The 14108-nt window shown below is 45.2% G+C and overlaps 1 protein-coding gene across 2 annotated transcripts in view; it reads left to right on the top strand.

The window, feature by feature from the left end:
• Positions 1-14108, top strand: part of PCSK5 (proprotein convertase subtilisin/kexin type 5) — a 767735-nt gene that overhangs the window by 716486 nt on the left and 37141 nt on the right. For both annotated transcript variants that reach the window (XM_033926861.1, XM_033926868.1), the window contains 2 exons: positions 5939-6175; positions 10230-10457. In XM_033926861.1, the coding sequence (XP_033782752.1) occupies positions 5939-6175; positions 10230-10457 (465 nt within the window). The remainder of the gene's footprint in view (positions 1-5938; positions 6176-10229; positions 10458-14108) is intronic.

Here is a 14108-nt window from a genome sequence, read left to right on the forward strand (position 1 = left end):
TTTTTTTCCATCTCCGTTCCAGGGCCCGACATTTCTGTTTTAATTCTCTGTGGTAAGGGAGGTACCAGGGAGCCTTGTGAGAATAGGAGATGGGTTTAGTGGTTAGAGGGGCAAGGGCACGGTACGTGGATTCGGAAAGAGTCACCCAGTTGTGCCAGATTGAGTCAGGGTTTGTATGAGTGGGAAGGGGAGGGAGTTTGTTGAGAAACTGGGACCAGAATAGTTCATTTGAGATCTTTTTGTGGTAGGTGATGGAGTTTGTGGCACGGGTTGGGGTATCAAGGGCTGACATGAAGACAGGGAGGCAGAAAGAGCCTAGGAGGTGATCCGACCAGGGGACATGTTCCCATCGGTCATATCTGTGGAAGTTTTATGCTCAGTCAGGTCAAGAAAGCTAATGATGTCAATGGAGTGCCCCTTTTCATGGGTAGAGGTGGGCGGGGAAGCAGTGAAGCCTAAGGAGGTGAGGAAGTCTTTGAACTCAGTTGAGTCATTGTTGGTGTTGTCGTCTAGGTGAAGGTTTATGTCACCTATGATCAGTAGTCTTTGGAATTTTAGGTAGGCCTTTGTTATGGTCTCAAGAACAAAGTCAGAGGATTTATTCCAGGGGTTGGGTGGGCGGTAAAGTAGCAGGATGCCTAATGGGTGGGGGCGAAGTTCGTCGTTTATTGAGGCTAGCATGAATTCCAGGGAGGGGTGACTACCCTTTTCTAAGAGCTCAACATTAAAGAATGATTTGTAGAGAAGGGCTAGACCTCCTCCTTTTCGATTTAATCTAGGAGAGAAAAGACCGTGGTAGCCTGGGGGACATTTTGTGTGAGTAAGTCATCTTTTTCAATCCATGATTCAGTGCTGCACAAAAAACCCGGATCAAAATCCTCGAGTAAATCTTTTACTATTTGGGTCTTATTTCTGATGGACCTGGCATTACAATAGAGAGTAGGGACTGGGGTGAGAGAGTCAGAGGTAAGGATGGGCAGGTTTGCTGGGGGAACAGGTTTTAGGGAGGAGAGGTTTGCACCTCGGTGCTTTTTGAAATGATGGGGTCTGGAGGATACTAGCATGGGAATTCTGAGCCCAGGACAGATGTTGTTGGGGAATGTAGCATTGGGAGAGTTTGGGAAGAGGTTTTTGGGAGTGGGAAGTGTTTGAGGGAGCAAAGAAGGAGGATAAGAGGCCAGAGTGAAGGAATTCAGGGGCGGAGCAGGGCTCCCACGCTGCCCGAAGTCACCTGGCCGAAGAGAGGAGCAGCCCCGAAGGCAGGGAGCTGCTTCTGAGGAGAGCGATGAGAGTCTCTGGACTTCGGGGGCGGAGCAACGGCTCCCACGCGGCCCGAAGTGGCAGTTGGAGTGAGGAGCAGCACCCGATGGCAGAGGTGCTGCTCTCGAAGAAAACTCGGTCCAGCAGGGGAATTTGGGGGCGGAGCAGGGCTCCCACGCTGCCCGAAGTCACCGGGCCGAAGAGAGGAGCAGCCCCGAAGACAGGGAGCTGCTTCTGAGGAGAGCGATGAGAGTCTCTGGGCTTCGGGGGCGGAGCAACGGCTCCCACGCGGTCCAAAGTGGCGGTTGGAGTGAGGAGCAGCACCCGATGGCAGAGGTGCTGCTCTTGAAGAAAACTCGGTCCAGCAGGGGAATTCAGGGGCGGAGCAGGGCTCCCACGCTACCCGAAGTCACCGGGCCGAAGAGAGGAGCAGCCCCGAAGGCAGGGAGCTGCTTCTTAGGAGAGCGATGAGAGTCTCTGGGCTTCGGGGCGGAGCAACTCTCCACAGGAACTCCTGCTGGTGGCTGGAGGGGGTCCAGTAAAGGCTGTGCACCGTTGGCGCTTTAGATTTTTAAAATTCGGGTCCCCCGCTGGTCTGGGAGAGGGGCGGAGCAAGGGCTCCCACGCTCAACTCTCCCCAGGAACTCCTGCTGGTGGTTGGAGGGGGTCCGGTAAAGACTGTGTGCCGTTGGCGCTTTAGATTTTTAATTTCGGGTCCCCCGCTGGTCTGGGAGAGGGGCGGAGCAAGGGCTCCCACGCTCAACTCTCCCCAGGAACTCCTGCTGGTGGCTGGAGGGGGGTCCAGTAAAGGCTGTGCGCCGTTGGCGCTTTAGATTTTTAAATTTGGGTCCCCCGCTGGTCTGGGAGAGGGGCGGAGCAAGGGCTCCCACGCTCAACTCTCCCCAGGAACTCCTGCTGGTGGCAGGTGGGGGTCCAGTAAAGGCTGTGCGCCGTTGGCGCTTTAGATTTTTAAATTCGGGTCCCCCGCTGGTCTGGGAGAGGGGTGGAGCGAGGGCTCCCACGCTCAACTCTCCCCAGGAACTCCTGCTGGTGTTTTTAATAATTAAATAATTAAATAGATGAAGAAGTGTTGTTTAAAAGGAGGGAGCTCAACTGTCAGCCAGCTACCATCCAGCCTCCAAGTTCCGGAATTCATTATATGCTCCAGATTGGTAAGCTGAAATATTTTTCTATATTAAAAAAAACAAACAAACATTGAGAAAAGCTAGGCAATGTGCTATTTGCATATTAAAGATTTGTTGCCAGGTCTGTTAGTTATGCCAAGACATACTAATTAAGAAGTTACAGATTAATTAGGTCTGGCAGTGTTGCTCAGGAAGGAGTTATGTGGCCACTGCATCTCTGTTCTCCTGAGCTTCCTGTTTAATTAGTTTGACACTGCAGCAGAATGCACTGTGGTGTTGGTTTAGACAGCTGTGGGAGCTTGGTTGTGTTATATATGGTACAGAGTCGTTCTTTAGGGACACTTGGCTAAGCACAAGAAAAACAGTTTCCCATAGAGATGTGCTTTTCAGTGGATATCATGACGACTCTTTTAATGGCATTTGCCATTTTGTTTCTTTTTGTTTTAAAAACAAAAATTTTGCAATTTTTACTTTTATTTTCAAAATAAACCTCAGGATAAACCAGTGATCTCAAACTCTAACCCTTTGCAGGGCCACATTTTGGATTTGTAGGTACTTGGAGGGCCTCAGAAAAAATAGTTACTGTCTTATTAAAGAAATGAGAATTTTGCATGAGGTAAAACTCTTTATAGTTTATAAATCTTTCCTTTTGGCTAAGTCTTAATAATAATATTGTAATTTATAGTTAAAGAGGCATATGATCAAAAAACTGTTTTATTTTACTTTTGTGATTTTGATACATATACCAAGGGCCTCAAAATAGTACCTGATGGGCCGCATGTGGTCCCCGGGCCGCATGTTTGAGAACACTGGGATAAACACTGTTAAAAATGCATTTCCCCCATAGTCCCCAGCTAAATCTCTTAACCCATCCACTGACAGGTGAACATTCTTCACTGTCCTAGAGGGAAGGAGTGGCTTAGTGGTTAAAGCTGCTGCCTCCACTCTCTGAGGCTGTGAGTTCAATCCCAGCCTGCTCCCCGTTACCCTGGCCAAGATACCTAACTCCCCCCCCCATCCCCATTGCCCCAGGTACCACACTTAGATTGTGAGCCTGCCGGGACAGATAGGAAAAATACCTAAAGACTACCTGGATACTATTCAGTGTATTGTAAACCACTTTCAATGAATCTCTTCATGAAAAGGTGATTAATAAAACCCAATAAATAAACAGATATGATTCCCTATTCTTCATGACCTGTTGATATAGTGGTAATAAAAATGGCACTGATCAATATTATGTATAAATACCATACAATGAAATGTGTTGGCCTTGAATAGGCTTGTATCCAAGAGAGAGCGAGTGGGATAGAACACGTCAACCTTCAGACAAACAGTCTTTTATTTCTATAAATTCAAAATAAATATAAAAACACATGTATAAAAAGTCCTGGGCTGGAGACCTCTGTGTACCCTGTTGATTGAGTTCCTCTTTGGGCTTTTCTATGAGTATCGCATATGCTTACTGTCTTTTTAAAGATTGTTTTAAAGTTTGTATTCCCAGCACTGGAGTGACACCTAGTGGACCAATAGATACACCCCTGAAGCAGGCCTCTACCTTAGGGCCGAAACACGGACTGTGTTGGGTCATCAGCTAGATCCTTTCAAAATAAGGACATCATGTTCATAGGACTTTTTATACATATATTTTTGTTCATGTGTTTCTGTATTTATTTTGAATTTATAGAAAGATTGTTTGTCTCAAGGTTGACATGTTCTATCCCACTCCCCACTTGTTCTCTCTTGGTTGGAATTTACGTGGGGTTTCTGTTCCCTATACCAGTGGTTTCCAACCCTGTCCTGGAGGAACACCAGGCCAATTGGGTTTTCAGGCTAGCCCTAATGAATATGCATGAAGCAAATTTGCATGCCTATCACTTCCATCATATGCAAATCTCTCTCATGCATATTCATTAGGGCTAGCCTGAAAACCCGATTGGCCTGGTGGTCCTCCAGGACAGGGTTGGGAATCACTGCCCTATACTTTGTTCTATATTTGCTCTCACTTGAATTGGCTTGTACCATTTTCTACTACTTTAATAGAAATGTTGGAAAAACTTGGGATTAATTCTGTCTGTTAGTCTTCACGGGTCAACAGATGAGCTAAGAGGTTTGAGGGGTGGGAGAGGGCACTGGAGGATTCTTTTTTTTCAGTTTTATTTTTACAGTTGGCTAGGTCTAAGATCTTTTATTTAATTTTGTTGTGACTTTAGTTTTAAAAATTTTGTTTGTTGTATTTTTGTTTTACATTAATGAAATGAACAAACAACAATGTAAACAAACTAGAGCTGAACAATTAATACATTATAACATTATTAATGTGTTAATTAATAACTTTATGCATAAAAACAGGTTTCAACACACAACTATAATAAATATAATTAACTAAACAAGAGGAAAAGACCTCAGATGCCTGCACCACATAGAATATGAATTCACAAAGTGGTCAAAAGCAGGACAGGATCTCGATCACTGGTCAAAAACCTCTTGTGGCTGATTGAAAAAACTTTTTGAATCTCGTGCATTACCCACTTAAACACTTATAATGACAATCAGCTTCTTTAATGCACTTATCTTAACTGTTTAGAGTTCAAACATGACTTTAAACAGTTAAGATGCTTGTGCATTGACAGAGAAACAAAACATGAGCGGGGGAGGGGGGGCGGGGAAGAGAAGTAGGGTGGTGTTTGAGAGAGCCAAATTTTGGAAATGGGATGGAAAAATCAAGACAAAGAGGAGGGAAGGAGAGAAATGGTAAGTACAGAGTGGTAGAAAGAGGAAGGGGAGGGAAGGGAAGAGAGGGTACCCATGTAAGGGAACAGAAAGGAAGGGGAGGGAGATGATGGTGCCCATAGATGGTAAGGAAGAGAAGAGAGAGCATAGATAGATTTGAAAAGGAGGAAGAAAAATGAAAGAAACGATTGTGAAAGATGGATTTAGGGTAGGAAATAAAGAGAAGATAAAGAGCTTATAGACAAAGCACAAGAAGAAGAACCAGAGATGGGGAACGAGCTGATTAGAAATATAAAATCACTAACCGACAAAGGTAAGATAAATGATTTTATTTTTAGTTTAGTAAGGGGGATAATGGGATTTTATATACTGCCTTTCTGTTGGACTATTGAATTGAAATGTGTCACTTTTGAGAATTTACATTGCTATGTACGTATATATTGCGCTATGCAGGATGAAATTAATTAATCGTGCAATTAAAAATTTTAAGTGATGTACAGCCCACACAAAAAAAAGAAATAAAAAGGATATAAAATCAATAACAAGGATTTGTTCTCAAACAAAATAATTGGCATAGCAAAATATCTGCAGGCATTAATTTGGAGGATAGAATTTACCTTTGTTATAAAATGGGCATATAATATAGTGTGAATATGAACAAAATCTCAACTTTGTTAACCTGGGAACTTGGGTAGCATTTTTGATACTGCTATTTACATATCTCAGTACATACGACAAACCAGAGAAAATGATTGCTTCAAATAAACTGTTGCTGATGGCAGATTTTGTTTCCCTGGCAGATTGCAGCCCTGACTTTTTCCTGTACAACAATCAATGCGTGCGTGATTGTCCTGCTGGATTTTACGCAGACTTCCAACAGTGCTCACCCTGTCACCATCAATGTGCAGAATGTGACGGTCCAGACTCCGATGACTGTTTGAAGTGCACCAGCAGTTCATTTGTGCTGTATGATGGAGAGTGTTTCAGAGACTGCCCAGAAGGGACTTACTATGAACAGGAGACTGCAGACTGCCAAGGTACAGTAACCAATATTATTTATTTATTTTGCATGTTAAAAAAGATGGTTCAAGTTGGAGCTGGAAGGGAAACATGTTCTGCTATATTGGCCTGATAAAAGAAGAATGGGGAACCACAAGCCAAAATTTGATAGAAAATCAAAGAAAGTCAGAGGAAGAAAAGGGCGTCACCAAGGATGTTAAATAAGAGGGGTTTACAGAGTATATGATTTTGTGAACTAATTTAAGGACTTTAAACTACATCCAGAATGGAATTCTGAGACAATGATGTTGCATGAACAAAGATGTAGCATGAGCAAACTTACCCCCTCTTTTACAAAGCCGCACGGTAACAGCCCTGAAGCCCATAGAGATTTAAAGGGCTTCAGGGCTGTTGCCACATGGCAGCCACTAGTGCGGCTTCGTAGAAGAGGAGGTTAGAGACGTACCATAGTATGTAAGTAGCTGTGTTCTGAAAGCCCTTTAAATGTTTGAGAAGTGATTTTGAGATATCCATGGAGACCACATTAGAATTCTACTTTATGGAGAAAGTGATGAATGCCTTGAAGCATGCTGGGATACATATAGACAGTGCATTCTTTTTCTTGCACAAAAAGGTACTGTTACTCAAATACCAGACCGTTCTTCAGGAGCGGGGTGATCATTGAGAGACCCATAGAATCCATGAAAACACAGTACTTGGGGCCTCTTCTATCAAACTGCGCTAGCAGTTTATAGCGCGGTGAGCCGCAGCGAATTGCCCGCGCTGCTCCCAATGCTCATAGAGTTCCTATGAGCAATTCAGTGCAGATCTTTGCGCTAAAAACTGCTAGTGCAGTTTGATAGAAGAGGCCCATAGGCACCATGGGTCGTTTTTATCAAGCAATGGAAATTGTGCCAGGACTCGAAACCCCTGAGTACCTCCTCCAAAAAAGCTCTGCATATAGAGGACTTTTCTAGGACCTGGGTTAAAGGTTGCAGTGTTGACAATTCCTCCTGCTCTCAAGAGAGAGCAGAATTAAGGGAAGAGGTAGTATGAGGAAAAAAACCATGGCCAAGTAATACAACAGGCTACAGTACCTCAGAAACCAACCGGTTGACATTGTGAATTACGTCAGATTCGCTCAATCGCCAAATTTCTTAGTTCAACTTCAATAAAGATACTTATTCATTCCTTAGTAATATCAAAAATTGACTACTGCAATGCTTTACTTATCAACATTACACAGAAAGAAAAAAGGAGATTACAGTTAATACAGAATACGGCCATAAAATTAATGTATAACGCGAAAAAATATGACCACGTTTCCCCACTACTAAAAGACGCTCACTGGCTACCAATCGGCCATAGGATTATGTTCAAAATAATGCTTCTCATTTTCAAAACTTTAGCATCCAATGAACCACAATTTATTTCTAGATCACTAATCCCACACAATACCCAACGTCCACTTCGATCATCTGATCAAAATCTACTTTCTGTACCCTCTTTGAAAATCATAGGGACAAGGAGATCAGACATGTTCACAGTGATGGGACCACAATGGTGGAATGCCCTTCCTCAGTATATTAGAACAGAACACGACATCGTAACATTTAAAAAACTTTTAAAAACTTATTTATTTAATGATGCTTTTAATACTTGAAATTTTTATTTGCTTTAGGGATCCGCCTTGAACCGCAAGGTAATGGCGGAATAGAAATCCCTAATGTAATGTAATGTAATACTTCTTAAACTGTGCTTTGGTTTTTTTAACCCCTTACCTCTTGTTTTTACCTTTTTTTACCAAACTCAAGATTGTAACTTTTTAATTTCTTTCCTCCCACCTCAAGTATGTATTTTATGTAATTATATTGTTAATATGTTAGTTTCTCTGTTTTTTTTACTTGGATTATGTACATCGCCTAGCAATTTTAATAGGCGATTCATCAAATGTATAAATAAACTTGAAACTTGATTGTTAGGTTGATGGTGGTCAGGAATAGTCCACAGTGAAAGTTGGGCCAACGTCCTCCACTAGAGCTAGTAGCTGTTTAGGCCAGAGCTTCTCAACTCTCTCCTGGATTCATATCCTAACCAGTCAGGTTTTCAGGATTCCCACATTGAGAATGCATGAAATAAATGGGTACTGTAGGCAAATCAATCTCTTGCAAATTAATTCCAGCAATTCTAATGAGTTAAGATTGCCTCTAGGTAGGGTTACCAGATTTTCCAGCTTGAAAATCTGGACCCATGCTCCCGCCCCCAGGACTACCAAGTTCCACCTGCCCAAATCACGCCCCCATTCCGCCCGCAGCCCAGCCCCGCCCCAGGCTCGCCCCTCTCAACCTGTTTGCTTGTCGGAAGGGCATTTGCGCATGCACTGGTGCGACGTGGTGATGTCACGTGCATGCACGTGACATTACTGCGTTGCATCCGCACATGCACAGATGCCGTCCTGACATCACTGCTAGCTGGAAGATTTTCAAAACCTGGACAAAGTGAAAAGTCATCCAGACCCCTGGACCTGCCCTTGAAAAGGAGGACATATCCGGGATGTCTGGTAACCCTACCTCTAGGAGAGGGTTGAGAAGCACTGATTTAGATTATTAAAAAGATCAGTGGTAGGGTACACAGAGGAGGCTGGGTCCTGGATTAAGTGTGGGAATATTTGCTCATCTATCCATGATGTTACAGACCCCAAAAAGTAAGACACCAAATTAACTTGGCTAGAGAATGATGTCCTAACAGCAGCTAAGTTTCTGTAATGGACAGCCAAGATATACCCTTAGCAGCATACTGTAGATTAAAATAATAGGGCAAACTGCACAGATCAACTAGTCTTTATCTGCTGTCAGATGAGTTATTTCTTATTTCAATGAACATTCAGCCACTACTAAAGTAGACTGATGCTTGCTTTTTTTTTTTTTTTTTTTTTTTACTGTTGGAGTATGGCCAGAAGGCAATTTTGGTGTGGACCAAGGTTGGATGGGCATGCATTTTTTTCCTAGTCTCCTGCCTTTCATCTCCCCATTTCTTGCTCTCTTGCTCCCCCCTCCTCAGCTCCCCCACTCCTCTCCCTCCCAAAACTGAAATACCTTGGCTGGTGGGGATCCCCCAAGCCCCACCAAATGAAGACCCAGCAGCCCATCAACACACTTCAGAAAACCATTACAGCACCCTGAACCTCTGTTGCTGGCCATCTGTGCATACTCAGTTCTTGTGCATGAACTGATCATTTGAGAGAACTGAGCATAATGGCAGGGCTGGCATTGGAGGTCCACAGTGCTGCTGCTGACTGCTGTGGTTTTCTGAAGGAGTTGATGGGCTGCTGTGTCTTCGACTAGCATGGCTTAAGGATCCCCCAACAGCAAAATGAATGGAGTGCCATTGCTGGATGGGCCTGAGGCACAGTTTCTACTAAGCTGTTTGTGAGTCCTTCACCTACAGACTTGCCAGTGGGGGGGGGGGGGGGGGGGGTGCTGTTTCACTATCACGTTTTCAGTGGTGAGGGACATACAAACTCTGTCAGGATTCCTGACAGTCTATTTGCCCTTGGTTATTGAAACACCAATATTGGAGCACCAATCCCCACTGGCAGCAATACATTTGGAGGACTCCCCTACAGCTTAGAATAGGGTTACCAGACGTCTGGGAAAACCCAGACATGTTCTTTTATTAGAGAACAGTCCAGGCTCCCAGATGGACTTTCCAAAACCTGGCATTTGTCCGGGTTTTGGACAGCCCCTACAAGCTTGGGCCGCACCCGGAAAACCTCTGAGCATGCACGGATGATGTCACACTCATCTATGCATTCTCCAGGCCCTCTAGACACAGCCGGAGCTCATAGCAAAGAGAGGCAGACTTCTGGGGGTGGGGCTGAAGGCAAAAGTGGGCAGGGCTAGAGGCAGAATAGGGCGAGGTCATGTGTCCGGTGTTTTCTTTTTTTTTTTTTAATATGGTAACCCTAGCTTAGAGGGCCTGAGATGAAAGTGAAAGGGTCCTCCCAGGCTCACCCATAGGTACTCCTAGAGCTGTTCAGGTTTACTCACAAGTGGGAGGTGGTTCTGACTGTGGCTGCATTTCACTTTGCAGAGTGTGATCAGACCTGCCGGACTTGCTCCTCTCCTAAGAGCTGCATCACCTGTAAGAAGGGCCTGGTGAAAAACAGCCAGGACCAGTGTGTGGCACACAAGGACTGTGCTCTCACAGAGTACCTGAATGAAAATGGAGTTTGCTTGTCCTGTCACAAGAAATGTGCTCGCTGCATGGGTCCCAGTGAGCAGCAGTGCCTTGGCTGTCCTGCCAACCACTATATTCTCAGTGAGTATCAAACATGCACAGCTTCACCTGCTGCAAAACCCATGTAGAAACACACACATATACACACAGACATTCATAGTAACAGGTATTTTTTAATGGGTATAACTTATGGGCAGACTGGATGGACCGTTCAGGTATTTAGCTGCCTTCATTTATCATGTTACTATATTAAACACGACGTCCCTGTCCACCACCCCGTCTGCAGCCAGCATTCCCTAGACAGGAGGAGCACCTACTTGCCTGTGGCTCCCGCCCTCCACTGATCCCGTGACACAATCCCTGGGCAGAGCCTCGCATACCTGCAGCTCGCCTCGATCTTTGGACTGTAACCATCCAAAGACACCACCGCAGGATTCACTTTATAATCTAGTCCTCCCCAGAGTAGCCTGCGGAACTGCACCCTGTGTCACTTCCAGCCACCGCCTCCTCCTCCTCCTCCTTCTCCTGCCCTGCATGGCAGCCCCCCCTCTTATCACTGCTGCCGCTCAATGATATTACTATTTATTATTTTTAATTAGTAGCACAGAGCGAGAGAGGAGAGACGCTGATGTCACAAATGTGTCATTTTTTTCCCCAAGGGAAAAAGCAAAACCCCAGCACAGTGGCGTACCTAGCATATGTATGGTACTGTCCAGTGATATAAAACCAGTGCAGCATAGGCCAGCTCAATCAGTGAAGATAAGTGGAAATATTTCCTCTATTGTTTAAATTAAACTTTCAATGGCATAACACAGTACAGCTTAAGGCTTTAATACATAGTGAAGGTTTTTTGCCAGTGAGGTAATAGCTCGACCACCTCTTTGAGCCATTTTGGTGAGGTGGGAGGGCCCGTTCTGAGGCTTTTTCCTTCATTTTTTGATTGAGCTGGCCTATGCTGCACTGGTTTTATATCACTGGACAGTACCATACTTAATATTGAAAGTGTTTATCTTATTATATATCAAGTTTTCATAATATCTGGGTCATTAGTACCTAGCATATTGTCACCAACCCTCCGCAGAGTAGGGCTGTCGGGTGACAAACACAGGGATTCTGGCGTGTCCCCTCCAACCAGGGGTACCTTCAGGACTTTTTCAGGTGGCCCTGGGCAATTGCCTGGGCCTAAGAGATGCAAGGTAAGTAAAAAGGTTTCACCATATCACCAGCCAAAACAAGTTCTTTAGGAAAGAATAAGTTGTTTATTCTGACCCACAGGTCAAAAGTATGCAACAGAAAACAAACATCACTTTTGCAGGTCATTCAACAAAAATAGTAGATTTGCAAAAATAAAGCTTTACTGCAAATTCAAAATAAATCAAAACTCCTTAGGCAACCATAGCCACAGCAAACTCTGGTAACAGTTCAGCTTTTCTCTCAGCTCACACATGCAGGCAAAATCACACAGCTGAGACAGATAATCTAATTAGCTTCAAGAACGGGAGTCACAGCAGGATTTCTAAAGTTCCAAAAACCAAACTTAACTATGTCAGTTTGAGCTTCAGGTTCATAAACTTGCTTTTAAATCCATTCCTCAGTTTGAAGCAAGTATTATTCTTACTCTCAAAATACTTATAAAGTTCAAACATATCTTAACTTCTGCAGGCATAGTTTGCACAGCAGAAACAAACCAAACATCAGCAAAAGAAAGAAAGAAACACAAACCACTAATGGTTTCTCAGTTGCTGCATTCTTTCATGCAACTTCCATACTTTCCGTCTGGCTTTCTAACATAGGGCCAGCCAGTTCTATCTCCATGCCTTCCACACGATCTAGAACCTGGTAGTTTGAAGTAGGCAGGATTTCCTCCAAATCCTGCATGGAATAATCCAGCATGTTTTCCTCTGCTGCCCTGTTCCCCAGCTCCTCTCCTGCCTTGGGCTGTGGGAGTGACTCGCCCTCGTCACTTGCTCCTCCCCTCCCTCCTTGACTCAACCTGCTTTTAAACAGATCAGAGCCAATCCCCTTCAGCCTGTAGCGGGGGATGGGTTTTGGCTCTACAGCAGTTTTTCTCTGCCTAGGTTTATCTCCTGCAGCTATCTTCCTCGTGGCTTCTCTAGATGCTCTAAAGCACAGTTCTTCAACCGCCGGTCCGCGGACCGGTACCGGTCCGCAGGAAATTTTTGCCGGTCCGCGCAGGACCGGCAAGATTGACTCATTTGAACTTCCTGCCGATCCGCGCAGGACCGGCAAGATCAGCATCGGAAGCGTGCGCTGGGCCGGAGAGATCTTGGGGAGCCTCCGACAGTGGCTTTCTCCCCTCTCTGCAGCTCTCCTTTACTTCCCAGCGCAGCGATTCACGAAGGCAGCCTCGGGGCTTTTGCTGAGTCGCGGCTGCCTCTGATGATGCAACTTCCTCTTTCCTCAGAGGCGGCGCGACACAACAAAGGACCCGAGGCTGCCTTCGTGAATCGCTGCGCTGGGAAGTAAGAAGAGCTGCTGGGAGGGGAGAAAACCACTATCAGTCTGGGAAGCTGCTGGGCAGGGGAAAAAAGGGACAGCTGCTACTGGAAAGGGAGAAGGAGAGATGCTTCTGGGAGGGGAGGAGGGAAAGGAATCTGGGAAGCTGCTGGGCCAGGAAAAAAAAGGGACAGCTGCTACTGGAGAGGGAGAAGGAGAGATGCATCTGGGAGGGGAGGAGGGAAAGGAATCTGGGAAGCTGCTGGGTCAGGAAAAAAAAGGACAGCTGCTACTGGAGAGGGAGAAGAAGGAGAGATGCTTCTGGGAGGGGAGGAGGGAAAGGAATCTGGGAAGCTGCTGGGCAAGGAAAAAAGGGACAGCTGCTACTGGATAGGGAGAAGAAGGAGAGATGCTTCTGGGAGGGGAGGAGGGAAAGGAATCTGGGAAGCTGCTGGGCTAGGAAAAAAAGGGACAGCTGCTACTGGAGAGGGAGAAGAAGGAGAGATGCTTCTGGGAGGGGAGGAGGGAAAGGAATCTGGGAAGCTGCTGGGCAAGGAAAAAAAGGTACAGCTGCTACTGGAGAGGGAGAAGGAGAGATGCTTCTGGGAGGGGAGGAGGGAAAGGAATCTGGGAAGCTGCTGGGCAAGGAAAAAAAAAGGGACAGCTGCTACTGGAGAGGGAGACGGAGAGATGCTGCTGGGAGGGGAGGAAGGGAAGAGAGTTACTGCTGGACAGGAGGAGGAGGGAAGGGAGAATGAAAAAAGGAAGGAAACAGCTGGCAGAGAGATTAGAGGAGGGGAAGGGGAGACACAGGCATGAGAAAGTAGAGAGATAGATGATAGGAAGGGGTCAGCAGAAAAATAAGCAGAGGGACAACGATGATAGATCTGGCGTAGGAGAGATAAAAATGAAGAGAGCAGTGAAGCTGGAATGAATCATGTAAATAGGAGAGAGGGGCACAAGCTGGATGGAAAGGGGAGAGGGACATAGAAAGAAGACAGATACCATATGGAAGGGGGAGAGGACAGATAGTGGATGGAAGGGGCAGATGCTGGATTGAAGAGACAGAGAGGGCATACGCTGGAAGGAAGAGAGTGAAAAAAAGATTGAAAGCAGAAACCAGAGACGACAAAAGGTAGAAAAAAATAATTTTATTTCTATTTTGTGATTAGAATATATCAGATTTGAAATATATATCCTGCTAGAGCTGGTGTTAGACATAACTGGGGACTGCAAAACCCAGGCAGTGCTTCTTTAGCTTTCAGCTGGCTTAGG

Source organism: Geotrypetes seraphini, chromosome 1 (assembly GCF_902459505.1).
Source record: "Geotrypetes seraphini chromosome 1, aGeoSer1.1, whole genome shotgun sequence".
Lineage (NCBI taxonomy): Eukaryota > Metazoa > Chordata > Amphibia > Gymnophiona > Dermophiidae > Geotrypetes > Geotrypetes seraphini.